This window comes from Protopterus annectens, chromosome 17.part0 (assembly GCF_019279795.1).
Source record: "Protopterus annectens isolate FY-2018-M chromosome 17.part0, PAN1.0, whole genome shotgun sequence".
Taxonomy (NCBI): domain Eukaryota; kingdom Metazoa; phylum Chordata; order Ceratodontiformes; family Protopteridae; genus Protopterus; species Protopterus annectens.
This window is the reverse complement of record NC_056751.1, coordinates 543836117-543854433: the sequence shown is the minus strand read 5'-3', so window position 1 is coordinate 543854433 and position 18317 is coordinate 543836117. Positions and strand designations below refer to the sequence as shown.

At 38.0% G+C, this 18317-nt stretch overlaps 1 protein-coding gene across 1 annotated transcript in view; it reads right to left on the bottom strand.

The window, feature by feature from the left end:
* The window catches only part of LOC122791457 (mucin-2-like), a 508385-nt gene that overhangs the window by 280489 nt on the left and 209579 nt on the right, over positions 1–18317 (bottom strand). The window contains exon 16 of the mRNA XM_044059202.1: positions 15638–15802. Within this exon, the coding sequence (XP_043915137.1) occupies positions 15638–15802 (165 nt within the window). The remainder of the gene's footprint in view (positions 1–15637; positions 15803–18317) is intronic.

Sequence of the window (18317 nt, the reverse complement as noted above, 5' to 3'; positions counted from 1 at the left end):
TAGATTACGAAATAATAATAACAATGGTAAAAAATAATGAATTACAAGAAGGTACACTATAACAATATACAAGAAGGTACCCTATAACAATATAGTAACAAAAACATTTTACATGAGTATCTGACTACATAATATGTTTGCATTGTTACAAGTGAATAACAGTATTTAGATGTAAAATGAAGAATATTTCACACAGCAGAAAGCTTAATATTAATCAAGCTAGCAAGGAATTTCATGTTGAGTGGGTTAGCTGAGAACACATGATTTTAAGTAACTTTCACATTCTGCAGTCCAAATGTAAAAGTAGCAACTATCTACATGGTGGGTAGTTTTCAAATTCTGCAGTCCAAGAGAGACAGTAGCATGTATATACAAGGTAGAGGAGATATTTTGAGGGTTTATACTCCGGTATAGTTTTCCAGAGAGACTAGGCTAGTAATAGCATTCAGTAAGCTAGTGGCCCAACTAACTGAGGTCAGTAGAGTAGCATGGCCAGAGACCTAAAAGATAGTGAATAAGAACATGAGATGAAGGAGGTTATTAGTCAGGGTTAGAGCATGGAAACAGGCATTGAGTTTTAAGTAATGTTTTTAGTTGCTTCTTGAAATGTGTTGTTGAAGAAAGAGATGTTAGTTCTTTTGGAAGTCTGTTCCAAATTTTTCCCACAGAGTTTGAGAAAAGACAGTCACCTGATCTATTACTGGCTTTATGGGTGGCCACTAGTAATTTGTTAGCTGAGCGAAGGGTTGTGAGATTTTTGTATGGGGTGATAAGGCTGCTGAGTATTGGGGTATTACTGGGATGGTGCAAGATCTTTTGGGTGAATGTAAGTTGCTGAAGTAGAAGCTGATTTTGCAGTTCCAGCCATCCTAGCTGTTTGAGATTTAGACAATGGTGGGTTCTAAATGGGGAGCCAGTGGCAAATTTGGCAATGTTACAATAGGAGGTTGACAGTTTATTTAGGTTACTTTTGGATAGATTGGTATAAATGGGGAAGGCATATAAGATGAGTGTGGGCGATGGTAGTTCTAGCTAAAGGAGTAAGGAAAGGTTTAATCCTGTACAGGGAACCTAGTTTTCTATTAACTCATTTAATGGTTAAGTTAATGTGTGAAATGAAGTTCAGGTTGTGGTCAATTGTTACACCTAAGGCTTTAGTGGTCACATTGGGTGCTATGAGAGTGCCATTATTGGATGTAACTGTGAAATTTAAGGGGAGGATTTCTGTGAGGGAGTGAAAAGTAGTATTTTAGTTTTTTTAGGGTTTAGGAGGAGACAGCATTGGAGGAACCAGCTTTCTACTAAGTTGAATACTGTTTGGGTGATGGGCTGGAGTTCAGCAGAAGAGGCAGCGCTACAGATTAATGTGGAATCATCTGCATATTGTATGCAGGTGGCTTGAGGAAGGTTAGCATTTAGATCGTTAATGAAGATAGAGAAAAGGAGAGGTCCCAAAATGGAGCCTTGAGGGACACCAAGGGTAATAGGGAGGTGAGTGGATAAGTTATTGTCCCAGAGGACTGCTTGTTGTCTGTTTTCTAGGTAGGACTTGAACCATTTCACTGATTCTGGGCCCAGTGAAAGTGATTCAAGTATATTTAGAACTAACTGATACTTAACCATATCAAAGGCTTTAGAGAGGTCAATAAAGAGTGCAGAGGAAAGCAGGTTGTTATTTCAATTTTTATTAATACAGTCAGAAAAGGATAAGAGTGCAGTAGTAGTACTATGGAATGGCCTAAAGCCATGCTGACAGTCAGCTAATAGGTTATTTTGGAGAATATGATCAAATAGTTGCCGGTGGATACATTTTTTCATGATTTTAGCTAATGGAGAAAGTAGGGCTATGGGACGAAAGTTAGAGAGTTCGGTTGAGTTACTGCCCTTATGTAGTGGGATAATGTGCAAGATTTTCCAGTGAGATGGGATGGTACCTTCAGTAATGGTTCTATTGATTAGGATGGAAATGGGATAGGCAAGCACTCTAGCTACAATTTGCAGGTATTAAGCTGGTAGCAGGTCAGCTGCGGGTGTACAAGGTTTAAGTTTTGGAAGTAGTATATAGATAAGAGATGTTGGAACTGAAATGTAGAATGTAGTCTAGTAGGGGAGGGAGGCAAAATTGAGTTAACCGGTGGTAGGGTATTAGCTAGAGTTTGGACGTTTTCAGTAAAGACGTTGTTGAAAGCATCAGCAATCTGGTTGGGGGAGCTATGATAGACACCAGAAGGGGTAGGTGTCTTGGCCTGTCCTGGGTATAGAAGTCTATTAATACCTGACCAGAACCTTTGTGGGTTCTGTTGATGGCTTTGCAGGAGATTAAAGTAAAAGTTTTTTTATCAAGCAATATTGATTTTTTTAGTGGTATTACTCAGCTGTTTAAAGTTTTGATGATCAGTTGGGTTTTTAATAGTTCTCCATTTGGCCCAGATGTTGTTCCTTTGTAACATTTTAAGCCTAGTCTCTTTTGTGAGCCAAGGAGCAACTTTGCTCCTGGTTCTGACAGTTCGAGTGGGGGCATGGTAGTCTAGGATTTGCAACAATTTAAAATTAAAGTATGACACTGCATTGTCGTGAGGGAGGTGTTTTAGGAGTGACCAATAACAAACTTTAAGTTCTGCTTGGAAGGTTTCTAGGTTAAAATTTTTGTTGTTTCGGGTAGTTCTAAAGATGGGTTGGTTGGGAATAAAATATAAGTAAGTGAGTGGTCACTAATGTCTTCAGGAAGAATACCTGCTTTATATTAGTGGTGATGGTTATTTACTAATATCCAGTCTAAGGTGCTTTGTTTTTTTACTAAGTTCATGGATTCTGGTGGGGTTGGTAATTGTTTGGTAAAGCCATATAGGTTTATATGGGAAGATGGGTTGTCAGACATACAGCTGTTCCAGTCAATATTAAAATCACAGAGCATAATAGTTTCTTGTGGAAAGGACAGAGAGAGCCAGCTGAGGATATTTTCAAGGGTTGTAATATTATTGCCTGGAGGTATGTAGGAGCAACTTATATATATTGATTTGCTGGCATTAATCTGAAGCTTAGAAATAAGGACTTTGACATTACTAGGCGAGGGTAACTGAACATCTAGTGAAGAAACGTGTAACTCAGATTTATACAGTATTGCCACACCTCCACCCTTTAGGTTATATGGTCTACTCTCAAAATATTATAACCGGGTGGGGTGATTTCATTGTCTTGGGTTACTGGTTTGAGCCATGTCTCTGTTAGTCAATGAATGTCAAAAGAGTGTATGGCTGACAGTGCATGAAGTTGGCTAATTTTATTATTTGGGCTACGTATATTGAGATGAGCTATGAGGAGAAAATTGGGGGTGCTAGTGTGAGTGTGAGGGGTGGGAGGTTGTAATGCTTGGGGCTGTGTGGTGATGTTAATGTTTGGGCTTGGGTTTGGATGGATATCACCATGTATTAGAAGGTGTTGTTGAAGACTATGTGTAAGTTTTAGGAATTTACAGAAAATGGTATGATGTTTACTGACTTGGGAATAATTAATATGGGTTGTTCTATGATACTTTGGTAAAAGATAGGTAGACGAGGATGTTATGCTGAATGGTTTTGTGAGACTATCTGAGTTAGAGGTGTTGTTTGTTTTAAGGGATGTTGAAATTCCATATAGCGTAGGTGTTCATAGCAGGTGAGGATATAGGGTACAGAGAGAGAGGATAGGAGTACAAGAAAGAGAAGTAGATTTATGTGTGTAGGCATGTATATTATGGACATAGTAAGGGAGGAAGATAGTTAAAGAGAGGAGATTGGGGTGAGCAGAGAGGTAGGTGATAGGGAGGTATTATCTAAATTAGCAGTGCTAATGAGAAGCAGCCTGTGATTAGTTGAGAAATTGATTGGTATATAATAAGAAGGAGTGAGCTATTGGATGGTGCAGGAAGGGGTGTGGCTTTAGAAGTATAAGGGTAGGAGCACTGGTGGTCGGTGACATTTAGGGGTAGGGGAGCGGAGTGAGCCCGCAGGGTGAACAGAGCTGGTAGGAGCAAGTAAAGGAAGAGCTACCAGAGACAATCAGTGAGCAGCTAATAACTGAGGTAACTCTTGGGAGAACCAGGTGAGTGGGGAGTCCTAGTACAACTAAAAGAGATACAATGGATAGAGTGGAGTAAAAAGTACTTTAGCTAAATAGTAGGAGAAGTAATATAATCAGTCAGTTATAGCTAAGAAACTAAATTGTAGACTAGAATTTAATATGAGAGTGAAACGATATGAGATACAACACAAGCCTAGTGTAGTATGCCACCAAGTGGACAATAGGTAAACTTCAGTTAAGCTAGTACAATAGAGAAAGCTAGAAAAGAAGGAGCAATGGAGAGAGGACTGTATCCCTATGGGATAGAGCTGGGTATGGCGGCTGGGTACCTGGCTCAGGAGCTTGACTGATACAGACACTAGTTTAATTTTGGGTTATTTAAAAACAAATTCAGCTTCACAATTTGGTCAAGGGGTCAAATATATTTGTCTTGAATCCTTTGGAAGGTGGGAGTAAGAGTAATGGCTGACAGGTTTCTTTAGGGATGTAGATGAGCTAGCTGAAATTATTTAAAGGGGTCCTTATAGACCAGGCAGGAAGGTTCTGAGGTCTTACTGCAAGCTAGGCAGTTAAGCTAGGTAGGTTAGAGAGATGAAAATAGGATTACAGTGAAAGACAGTAGTATTTACAGTCTTAAGCATATACAATTAGGATGCAGCAGACATATTTCAGTGATTCTCTCAACCATTTCAACCAGAATGGCCACAAAGAGAGTACATATCCATGGTTACTGATCTACTGTGGAGGAGTGAGCAAAATTTAAATATTAAATAGGTCAATAACACAACAAACATGACAAGCAACTCTTAGCCGTGAAGCAATAAAACAAAAAAGGAGGAAACGGACTGAAAATGGACTTCCAAAAATGCTTTTGTCTGCAATAAATCAAGACTTCCTCAGAACAAGTACCTCTTAGCCATTTGCAAACTAGATGCTCTAGTAGTTAAGTCTGAGATAGCCTTTTTTTCAGAATATTCCCTTTTTATCTCAGGCACAGTGATCTCATAGCTGGTATATTTACATATATATATATATATATATATATATATATATATATATATATATATATATATATAGGTTTGGAAGGTGGAGGTGTTTACCTCCTTACATTGGGTTGAAGGGGGGGGGGTTGAAGGGGCTTGCCCCTGTTCAAAAAAAAAAAAAAAAAAAAAAAAAACAAGCTTAAAGGAGAAGAGTGATGCTTGATATAGTTTCAGTGATTTTTTTTTTTTTTTGCTGTATCAGGATTTGGCGTTATGAATCCTGAAATTTCAGCAGGAAACTGCCTGTTCTAATATTTTAGAGGCCCTACTGTAAAGCCTGTCATCCCTAGAGAGACTGCTGTTAGAACACCCTCAACCATGCATCTAGAAGGAAAGTTGTTGGTCAGAGCTGCTCAGCTCACCCATCTCCATCCCCTCCACACAGCCATTTGGCACAGCTGGTCAAACATTAGCCATCAGCTCAACAAGCAGACATTGTCTCTCTTCACTTGCAGTCTGCCAGGGTAGCTGGACCTTCTTCCTCATTATAATGTAAACTTTACAATTGAGGAAAATTGTCCAGTTGCTGTATCTTGTTTGCATGTCCTTTTTTTAATCTCAGTAATTCATTTATTCATTATTTTCATTGAATGATTACATACATAATCCAATTTTGCCTTCCAGGGGAGTTGAAGCTTTTTACAACACTCACTGGGAGTTAGTCACAGAAATTATTCCTGGGAAGAGTGTCAAACCACTACAGGGAATGTCAGTTAACTGATATTTAATGATTTTATGTGCACTGTACTGTCAAGAGCATATTAGATATACCTTCCGTGCTAATGCTCAGGCAGAACAGTAAGGTTTGACAAGGCTTCGTTTAGTAGGTAATTGAATCGCTAAGACGATGCACTCATTTGGGTTAGTCACTGACAAATTAATCTTGAAGATAACCTAACTTGTAATGCACTATAAGTTATCTGGAAACATTGTATTTCTTCCTCCATTGCATTACTATGTATTAGAAGCAGTATATTTAGTTAACAGAATACTGCACATGGAATTCTAAGGAAAGTTTTATTTTTCTTAATACATTTGAGATGAGCACAAATAGAAATGATATGCATCCTTAATGATGCATCATGGGTACCAGTTCTGGTTTTAACCAAACTAATATCCACGCACAGCTTTAAAGTACATAGACTGGGGCTTGGTATAATGGTTAAGATGCAGGGGTGGCTCATGCTATTGGACTGCAGGACTGCAGCCCCCCAACTGTAAAATGAAAAAAACAGAATTGTAAAATGATTAGCTGCTAGTCCCGGAACTGCACTGGGCAAGTTCCTATCCAGACTGCCTTTTAACCAGTCCAGATTACAAAGAGAAGGCATCAATGTACAGATGCCCAGAAATCTATACAGTTTGTAACCACATAGACTGGAAGGACATCGGACTGCAATGTCTGCAGTCACATACATGGATGGATAACAACTGATTGGCTCTTGGGAAAGGGAATATACAGTTAAAATTCCCCATTTAAATATACCTGGTAGCTAGAGTTACCCAGGCTCAAACCCTGTACCTTGCGTACAGGTTGCAACAGCCTGAATTCCCTACCCACCACCACTTGTGAAAACTCTTCAGATTCTTGCCTCACATTTTTGTTCTCTTCCGTTCCTCATAAAATCTGTGTTTTTTCTGGATTTTTATAATCAGTGAAGGATTGAATTCACTAAATAATGACAGACATTTGAATTTCAGACTTCATATTCTTCAGAAAATACATGATAACACAAAACCTTTTATTCTCGGAAATTTTCTAAGTTTATAAGATCAGTATTTGAAAATTGTCACTATTTTGGGGGATGTATTCCCCTATTATTGGCTTTGTCCAGGTTTTTTGTGATAAGAGGTTGAGAGTTATGGTGAGAACTGAATTCACTGAATATGTTTGGGGCCTGTATTCAGCCATTATTGGCTTTGTGAGAATTGAATTCACTAAATGATAGCCATTTAAGTTTCAGTCTTTCTGTCTTTCAAGAAACAGCTGATTTGGCATAGTGGTATGTTGCTCTGACTATAGTGCACAGGGTCCTGGGTTTAAGACTTGGCAGTGAAATGCATGGTGGAAACACAACATTTTATTCTAGCAACTTTCCAAGAATATATGTGCAATGTTTAAAATGTGTCCCTGGTTATTGGGCTTTTGTCCTCCCCAGATAAATTTTGGCTTTTTCCAGATTTCTTGTGCTGCAAATTTGAGAGATACAGTTGAATGTCGAGTGGAGTTTACAAGGAGCTGAGAGCTTCATGGGAAGAGAAGTTTAGTGCTGCTTATGCTGAATCGACTTGCATTGTTAATAGCATAACAGGTTGAATACTTGCTTTTGAAGTAGAAGGTTGTGGGTTCTACTCCCACAGTATTTAGATGCATTGCTGACACTGTACTGTGTTGTACTTTTAAAGGGGGTGGATGCTGCAGTCCTGAGAATGTCCTCTTTGGTGGAGATACCTAGAATCTATAAACCTGTTATCAGTTTGTCATCCATTCCCTATTGCAATATTACTAGCTTATCATTTTTTTAATGTAGCATAGGCAATTTATTCCTGAAGGGCAACAGGCACTTTATTTAGATGAAACAATGAAATATAAAGCTGTTTGCTAGCAGCAACCTCTTCATTAGTTACAGATCTCTTTAATGTGGAATTATTTAGATGACTTTTACTTCTGCAGCGATTGTGCATATTTACTGATACTGATGGACTGCAGAAGTCTGAGGAGACTTTTATGATGGAAATGTTCTGAATTGGGCAGTTTTGTCATTAACGGTGCATGCATTTTGCTTCATTGTTTACTGGAAAAATGTTCAAAACAATACATTTAAAATGCTATCTAACAACTGCACTGTATTATACAAGGAATATAATTTAATGCAATCAAGAAGGTGTTTATTGATTATCTGATCAGCTCAGGTATGCCTCCTCCAAGTTCTTGGCTGGATGTGTTAGATTAGGAACCATTAAATCAACTGTCAACAAGCGCAAACTTTGTTACTGAATATTTTCACTGACTGAGTCTGAATGCTACTGAAAGTGATGAAGCCAGACTGAAACAATCATTTCTCTTAGATTTTTTTTTTTTTTTTGGGGGGGGGGGGTACTTATTGTCCACACCTAGGGAGCTAAGTCTGTCATGTAGGATTTCTGCCACACAATTCTCCCGGCTAAACAATACCTCTCAACTGTCCAGGTTTTCACAGAATTAACTGATTTTTGCTTCTTATTTTTGGTTTGTTCCTCAGAAAAGTTGTGGTTTTCTGGCAAATCATTTTTTTTGGTTCATTGATTAGTACTAGGCTAACTGCCCTTGTGGGCCACTTTAAGCCTAGCCAGTTGTCCCATGTGAGATTCAAACCTTGCACCTTGTGTTTGTAAGGTAAATACCTTAACCGTTATGCCAACCTCCCACCATTTAGGAATGAAGTCACTTTATAATGATAGACATTGAATTTCAGACTTCATACCCTTCAGAAAAATATATGCTAAAGCAAGACATGTTATTCTATCAACTATCTAAGTTTATACAAGAGCAATTTTTAGTAATGTTTGTTCCTCCAATATATTTGGCCGTGTCCAGATTTCCTGCATTAAGAGGTTGAGAGGTATGTGCAAATAAATTGCTTTATAGAATTAGGTATATCCAAACCTCTCAATTGTCCCTGATTTTGGCTCAAAATCTTGCTCTCCCCCTAATAATCCCTCCGCAAAATGGCAATTTTGGAAGAACGTGGAGGGTTTACAATTAATAAATAATTGTAATGATCAGAGTTAGATTACTTTTATTTTAGAAATGCATGTACATTCTCTTATTTTGTCAGCTGCTCAACTTAACAGTACTAATATTAAAAAAGTGTCCCTTCTTTGACAGGTTCCCAGCTGTATTGTGTGGCTATTTTATATTTTTTACATCACATTTTTGGTCCGTTTTTTCATAAAATTGTGGTTTTCTGGCAAATTAGTGGCAAATCATTAAAGACTGAAGTTAGAAAATAAAGATAAACATTTGAGTTTCAGATTTTATACCCTTCAGAAAATTCCTAATAATGCAAGACCTACTATTCTATTATCTTTCTAAGTTTACAAGAGCAATATTTAAAAATTTTCCTTATTTTTGGGCCTTTATCCCACTTCTGTTTATGGCTTTTTCCAGATTTCTTGCTCTGACATTGAGAGGTATGACAAATGTGTCCAGGCCATCACTGTCAGTCAGAGACATTTCAAATTGTGGCATACCTGTTGTACTGCACTCCCCCATGTATTGACTCTGGATGTGTCTAAGCAAAGCAAGGAGCAGTTATGCAGTGTAAGTGTGCAAAGTATCCCTCCATCTAAGGTAAACACAAGTACTACAGTGGCTTTTCATCTGTCCTTGATTTTGCAGAATGTTCTGGTTTTCTGTCATATTTTTATACTGTTGATTTATGTTTATTATTATTCAGAAAATGCATGATGTTGCAGTGCCTGTTGCTCTGTGTTTAAGTAGCAATGCTTTAATGACCATCAGGTAAGCTTGTTTGAGATTGTAGGATGCAAGTAAGCTTTAATAAGCATACTGTTAAATAATTATCAACATTGAAAGCCTTTTTGTTGTTTTTTTTGCATTTGATATTTATATCATTAGATAACATATAAGCCTTAGGTATTGAAATGCATATGACAGTATTTGTAATAAAAGGACAGGATTACAGTATTTTCAGAAGCTCATTACATTTGTTGGAGACTTGCAGTTATATTTGCAGGCTTTACCCATAAACTAAACAGAATGCCAATCTATCATGTGTGGTCCATAACTTGTGCAGGAATCCATTAAGCAATTTATCTTGAGCTTGTCTGTTGTTTGCTGCTCATTTTTTACTTTGATCATGTTTTCCCCATGAAAGAAGTAGATAGTTGTTGTCAGGTAGCAGGTCTTCTTTGGATTAAAAAACATTTTTACAAGCGGGGTAATCGGTATCACAGAGATTGCTACTTTCAGCATGTTACTTAGTACTTTTATATAGCTGAATATAAATTATAATTAGAACTGCAGTGCAAGGAGAAGTGGTTTGAGTTGAGTGCTGCTTGTTTTTTTATACTTGATTTTGACTGGCATTCCAGTAATGTATTTAAAAAGTAATTATTTTTTCATGCCACACAATCTTTTTGTTTCCATCTAGATATTAAGTAAGCTGTCATGTAGCCAATGCATTGAAATATTTTTTCTTCTCCGCTTAATTTTGTCTTGATTAGACTCTCATAATGATGGTTTGGCACCCAGGGCAGCGTATTTAATTGAAGTCCCAGTTTTTGTGGTTTTGATTATAGCTCCACCCCTTCTAGTTGACCACACCCCTTCCAATTGGCCACACCCATTTAGCTGTCTCCTGCAGCCCCCCACCCTTTGATTTGAAGTCACCAGTCCCCACTGTTAAGGTGTTTGACTCACAGACACAAGGTACACTGTTTAATTCTCACCTTTGGAAAGGAAATTGGTAAGGCTTAAAATGGCCTGTTAGAAAAGTCAGCTTAATAATCAGCTATTAGTTTTTAGGGAGCGGGAGGTTGGCATAAAAATTTAGGTCTTTATCTTACAGATACAAGGTACAAGGCTTGATTAGATTAGATTAGATTAGATCAGTACTAGGCTAACTGCCCTTGTTGTCCATTTTATGCCTAGACAATTATCCCAACTCTGTATTAAATCACACTCTGTACCTTATGCTTTGTATTAAACTCTGCACCTTATGCTTGTAAGGTAAGCACCTTAACCATTATGCCAACCTCCCACCTCCTGCATGATTCTCACCTGAGGTAATTTGGCTAGACTTGAAATGGCCCACAAGGAAAGTTAGTCTGGTATGAACCTATGATAACTACTACCATCTCTTGCTAGTAAGCTGTTGATCAAACCCTTCTCATAGTACAGTAGGAAATAAAATGATTTCTCCTTTCTGCCTTACAGTTAGTGAGAAAAACATTATTAAAATAACTCCAGCCAGCTGGAACCATTTTCTTGCAGATAGGGAAAACCAGAATCAGCATCTTACCTATTTAGTGCTAAACACCTGAAGTAAGAATACACCTGTATCTGCTGTCGAGATAAAGGGTAACTACGACAAGCCTTAATCCATCAAGTCATTCCTATTAGATAACTGTTGTGCAAAAGTTAAACACTCAGTATATATAGAATGGATCAAAGACATCAAATGTTTAATATTTCTTGCTGGACATAAAACAGTGGAGATTATACTTAGAAGAGAATGAAAAAACATCCTTTTGAAGGCAAAGCTTTAGTAACAATATAACCTTTAAAGGAGCCTTAGGAGAAAGAAAATAATTCACACAAGCAATGTCTAGCTATTTCTTTGCTGGTTGCCATTTAAGAAACAAATTAACATTTTATTTGGAAAATAAAATGTGCAAATGTACTTGTAGGGGCAGTGTCACTATACAAAAACATGTTTTCCTTTCTTCCACTAGCTAAATTGGGGAATTATGTGAGTCCTCAAAATCTCTCTGAAGTCATGGCTCTGCTGACCTAGTGAACCAGCTGAAATGAATGCAGACAAAAATCTGGATGTCAAAAGCTGATGAGAAGTTTTTACAACAGGTTAGTCAGTGTCATAGAGACTTGAGCCTCACATTAATTAGGAGTATTTTGATAAGATGTATAAATATGACTTAAATACCCTGTATTCAGGTCAGTAATTTGTCAGATAACTGGCAGATGCTAAAACATTCAAAATGAATGCATTGTCTGGCTAATTTATTTTTTGGATGAAGAGAGGGCGATAGCTACATACAACATGATAATTGCTTTCTTGTTGTGTTCTTCTGGTAATATTTTAGCTAGGAAAAAAAAAAACACCATAACACTTTCATACCTGCAGAAGATGATACTGCTCAGCATAGATTTAAATATGTAGCAGTTTTACTTGCTACCAAATAAAATATTTACATTTAAAAGGAATAGTTCCCACTTCCACGGTGGCATTGTTGCCTCACAGCAAGAGGTTCTCCCGTTCGATTTTCGGCTTGGGTTGGGAGTGCCTTCTGTGTGGAGTCTGCATGTCCTCCCCACGGTCAAGTGAGCGTTCGAAAGACATGCGTTGAATGGGTGTGCCTTCGTTGAAGGCTGGGTGTCGGGCTGGCAACTCCACACCATAAAAACCAGCTGCCAATCATTAGCGGACCGGAGTTCCGCTATGGCAACCCCTAACCGGGAAAAGCCGAAAAACAAACAACAAAACAAAAGGAATAGTTCCCACTGAAAGAAAGATGCCACTCAAACAGCTACATTGCATATTAGGTCACCTCGTCTACAGATGGATATTTGCTAGGCAATCCATCAGTTAATGAGTCTGGGTAAAGTAGTGGTGACTTGAAATGAAAGTAATAGCAATGTCCTAGACGTGGGTGAACGTCAACTGAATTTGAATAAAGAGAATGCTCCTGGTGTAGTTTCACAGAGTTATGAGTTGCTTTACCTGTTAACTGCACACCAAGAAAAGAGAAAGAAAAATACCTTTTAACTACTTTAATCATTTTCTCCCTACTCCGTTTTGAAAAACGTAAGTTAGTTCACAATACCAGACATTATTATTTTTTTAATATGTTTTTGCTTTCCATTGCCTGCTGGCTGTTTGGCTACCCATCATGGATTTCCACAGTGTGGCCATAAAACACACAACCATAAAGGATTTCTATTTTATTTAGATGCCTCACTCCCTCACCTTGTGGCTAATGTGCGCATCTGCATTCCTTTGTATACACCTGCATTCCTGCACACTCAGTGCTTTGAAAGCCAACATTCTCATGCAGCTTGACAAAAATCAAACACAAATTCCTAGCCTCTGTGCTACATGCTATTCATGCAACTGTCCAGCAGGCATCAGCGTTGCACAGTAGTGAAATGCTTCCCCCATGGTTAAGTTTCATTGGCCAACATCGCCATCCTTCCCTCGCTGGCTCCTCCTCTTGCTGGGATGATAATTGATCCTGGGTTATTTAAGTTGTAATCAGGCTTTTATCACTCTACACAACAGACACAACAAAAGAAGACCTCAGACTACAAAACTCCTGTACGATTTGGTTTCTCTTTTAGAAAACATAGGTTAGGTACAAAAATAACAAACTATATGAAAGTACTGCACAGGTTTTACAAAGATGCAGGAATAGACTTTGGAAATAGATTTGTCCACTATTACAGAGGAAGATGGTTACTTAATGAATGAATAACAAGTATACTAGTCTACATCAGAAGGTAGCGAAACATTACTCTAAAGGCCTGGCAATGGATAAGTGGAAGGAGAATATTACAAAATTATTTTTTAGGAAATTTAGTGTAGAAGTGGAACATGGAGACAGATGTCATTTATATGATGAGAGACATTCATAACCATTTATCTCAAATATATTCATCAACCAGATTTCATATGCTGTAATGTGTTATTTGTTGCCTCTGTTACTATTTTCAGAATAAGGATGGAGCAGGAAATACAAGAAAAATTTTCAAATGATGACTTTTAGAAAAATAAGCATGATAGCCCACTTAAAAACCTAAAACCAGGCCAGCAAGAAAATAAATCAAAGTATAATGATGCTGGATGATAGATACTCTAGGGGTTACGGTGATGAACAAAATATTCTAGTTGTGGACACTGCTTTCTAGGGACAGGGATATATTTTTCCTAGGAAGACAGTTAACAAAAGGCATACCGGGATGACTCTGAAGAAAGTATCGTGAATGTCTGGATTTTTGACAGTAGTGTATTCCAGCAAATTGTTCTACAGTAGAAAGCCCTTTAACATGTTACATAGGAGGGCATCTAGGGTGCAGGTTGAAAAAGCAAGTTGGTGGGCCTCTGCAACTCACATAACTCACTGTCTTGGAATAACTTATTATTTCTTCTCTCTGTCTCTCTTTCTTCTGTTTTCCTCTTCTTCAGCTTGCCTCCAGTACTTTGATCACCTTTTCTGTCTGATGCAGTATGATTTTCTTGTACCTGCCAGTGTTTTGTTTTGCAGTATGATAATTCTAAGTCACACAACACCAGTACATTTCTTGGTCTGTTCACTGGAGACAGATTCCTGTGATGTATCTGTACCTGCTAGTGTTTCGTTTTGCAGTATGCTATTGCTAAGTTGCACAATGCCAATACATTTCTCGAGCTGTGCACTGCAGACAGATTTTTGAAAGAGTGCTTAGTGGGGATCCAGTAGACCTAAACAAAGCCTTCAGTCCAATTATATTCTGCCCAGGTCCTGGCAACCTCAGAGCAAGTTGGAGAAAAGAGGGGATTCAGTAGATGTAGGTGCAAAGTCAGCCATAGGAAAAAAAAATAGTTCCATGCAATAGTCTGGAATCAACCAACTAGTCATTCAGAGATCAGTGCTCAATGTACCAGACTAGACCATAGCCATACAAATTTTCAGTCATTATTTTGTTATATGGGACCCCATTATGTGTCTGGATACGTAGATGTTCTTTAATATTCTGTGCCAAGATAATGCACAGTGGATTAAGAGGAAGGAAAGCTGTGTTTACATCTTTATAATGGGAAGGCACAACAAGGAAATCCTGAAGGAAACATTGCTGTGTCTTGTAGGTTCACCCCATCAGACACATTTAAGAAACAAAGATCAGGCACGTAATTATCATTCACCTAGTTGTAACTATATGTCTGAATATTTGTGGACTGAGTTATTCCTACATGCAAAGAAAGGCCTTTGTGTAAAGACAATGTAAAAGCAGTGGGAAAGGAAGCTGTCAGACTTTACTATGTTCACCCCATTGTTGCAGTAACTCCCATATATCTGTCTTTCCTCTCTTCCCTCCTCCTCCCTGGGACATGCCAGTCTTTTATTAGTACAAAGCAATATTGATTATCCCAGTCTCCACTCAGTCTTGGAACTCAGTCAACCAGCTACTCCATCATTAATAAGAAGTGTCCTCTCATTTCTAGAGTGGGTTTTTAGACTTTCTGCCTTTTTGCTATTTTTCACTAATTTACACCTCTTTTATCATTCCATGACTGACATTGTGAACCCATCTTATATATCTTTCCACCCTTCTTTCTGACATGCATAGGACAAATGCTATCAATATTTCCTCATCATCTGAATTCTACACCTCTGTTCTCCTGTCATGCGCCTTGACCATCTAGCCTTTTCCTCTGACTTGTATGTCTATTTGTTCCCCTGAGGGAATGGCAGTCCTATGTATGGCACTGATAAACAAAAATCAATTACATGCTGAGACCAGGTTACATAGTAATATAACAAAACAATACACAATATACACATAACAGTGATTTACATTTATGGGTAAGCATAAACAGTCTGATAAACAACATATACATAGAAGATCTAGCAAATCAAATGCATGTACAGTTGCATAAGTGAAATAGAAAAGGGAGAACAGAGTTAAAGTGGGAGGAGCAGAAGACGTGGAGCTGTACCAGAAGGACTTCAAAAATGGCAACTACATGATTCATAAAGCAAGGACTAGAAACAAAGTGTCTAACAGAATACTAAGGCAATACGGATTAAATTACCATTTTCAACACTGCTGGAGCAAGGATTCTCAAAGCTGTCTTTGATTTCAGGGCAATTTGACTGTACTTTCCATGAGTTGACAAAGGAAGCTGCAGTCCCCTCTATGACACCAGCGATTGCTGTGAAATCGTCACTCTGAACATCGTTATAGTTGCCGCAGAGACCTAGAATGCAATAGTCAGCATGTTAGAAATCATAAAATTAGTTACAGAAAGAATGTTCCAAATATTACAGTAAAGTACAGAAAATATTACAGTAAAGTACAGAAATGATGTTATAGTTTTAGAATAAAATCAATGTAACATTAGTAAAGTAATGTCAACATGTTATTATTGCTTGCCAAACAACTGGATGTGGGCCATTAAGCTACTGCACAGGTTAAATACCTTATTCACAGATAGCCTTGTAATTTTTATCTGAATTTGCATTTTTATAAATATCACCCACAGTCTAATACTGAGCAAAGCTTGAAGTAGGAATATTTATCACATCTGGTATACTACAGAGGATTACACTGTTTTCCAGCACTCACTGAAATCATTTTGACAACAGGTATCTCCATTTGATTCAATGTTAACACTTGATTGATTACCATCAAGAAGTTTAGGAAATTTGGTTTAACATTCTTTTCAAAATAAACTTATTATTGCTGAATACAACATTCCATGGGTTAGCAAACCTGAATCAAGGAACAATTTCTAGATTCAGTGTTTTTTTTTAATATCTGCAAGTGTGTCAGTCCTTGGTTCATGGCTTATTACTCTTAAGAATATAAAATGCAGAAAAGTTTTCCTAAAAATCCCGTAGCCAGTAATCAGGTGAACATATATGGAAGATGTATGTTGCCCTTCTTCCAGTATAACAGAATGGGACTGTGGGTAATATTTCTGACACTGCCAATGACCATCCTCTCTATTTCTGTATCATTTTTCCGTATCCTATATATGACCATCGAGTTGTGTCTGTAAGTTATCTAGATGCAGTACCATTATCCTTATCCTTGTGGCTAGGGCTGTGTCAGAGAAGGAACATTTCTTTCACATGGCTTGCAATGGACACTGATAAAATGCTGTGACAGAAAATGCATCCACATCATTAATCATTTATTACTTCTCTCCCTTCATTATCAGTGAAGAAAGCTCCACCCCATTGTTATTTAAAAAGAGCCGACCTTCACATACAGTGCATACAACGTACGCACACATTACCTTCCAAATACTAGCACCTCCCACTTAAAATAAACTGCTAAAAACAAAATCTGTTATTATTAAAACTAAAAAAAGACAACAAAAATAAAATAAAAAATAAAATGAAGCAAATGACAAGTAGCCAACTGGAAGCGTGGGTTATTTAAACTTGATCTGAAGCTACAATAAGACTAAACTATGACTATCATATTTTAACACAACTCTCAGCACACTACTAAAATATCACAAAAATCACTGTTATTATCGTTATCGCTTTCTACACATGGTCAGGGTGCCACGTGAGTTGTTGCCACCACTCTGCATTCACTGCCATTCTCCTACCTTCTCCGAGTCATGCCTGATTATTGCAGGTTTTCGCTCACACAATTCATGCATTTTTTTGTTGGATGTCCTCATTTTCTCTTGACTTGCTGTGGTCTCTTCCAAATCTCCTTACCCATATCATCTTCTGCTTTCCTGCACATGTGACACAACCACCATAATCTGTGCTATTTGACTTTCTCTACAATTATGGCAGCTCTGCCTTCTGTACTAATGTCATCATTTCTTTGTTGGTCCCCCTGTCTGCCTCCTACCAACTAATTCAGGAACTTCACTTTCATCGCCTGTGGCTTCCTCAACTGCTTAGACTTCATTGTGCAGGTTTCTGAACCATACAAAAGTATTAGCTGCACAACTATTTTGTACACTTTACTTTTCAAATTCTTTGTCAATCTTCTGTCTCATATTACTTCTTGTACTGTGTGTCACTTGGCTGCAGCCCCGCTGTTTCTAGCTCTGACCTCCTTATTCAGACTTCCCCTCACCTCAACCAACCCTCCTAGATACCTGAGGCTTTCAGCCTGTTCCACTGTTTCCCTTTTTTCTAAATTTTCAATCACTGACATGACAACTCTTGTCTGTGCTCAGTTTCATTCCATGTGCCTTCAGTTTTGGATTCCATTCCCTCACCATGTGCTGAAGTTTTGGTTCATAGCCTGCTGTAATGCCATATTGCCTGCATACTGCAGCTTTGTTGATCTGTCTCCATTGACCTGCTTCTCAATGTAGTCCATCCTCGGTATGAACAGCAGTGGGTTTAAAGCTGATGCACACCCATTCTCACTGAGAACCCCTTTGTGAGTCTGAACACTACTTGCTCTTTGGTTTTACTAATTCTGATTTTGTGGGACTTCAAAGCATTGAACGACTACACACATTATCTTCCTTGCAACCTTGCTATATGTTTTCTCTAAGTCTAGAAATGCTCAGTTGGACTCCATCCTCATCTCTAGCTTCTTTTCAGCTGTCTGTCTCACTGCAGACATTTGGTTATATGTTGAATCCTGATCTGAATTTGAAATGCTCTTCTTCCACCTTACTTCGTATTGCTCTGCTTATCCATTTTTCAGTCTTCCTCTCAAACATTTTGATGCGATGTGACAGGATTTGATACCTCTGTACTACTCACAGCTGAGAGCATTTCCTTTGT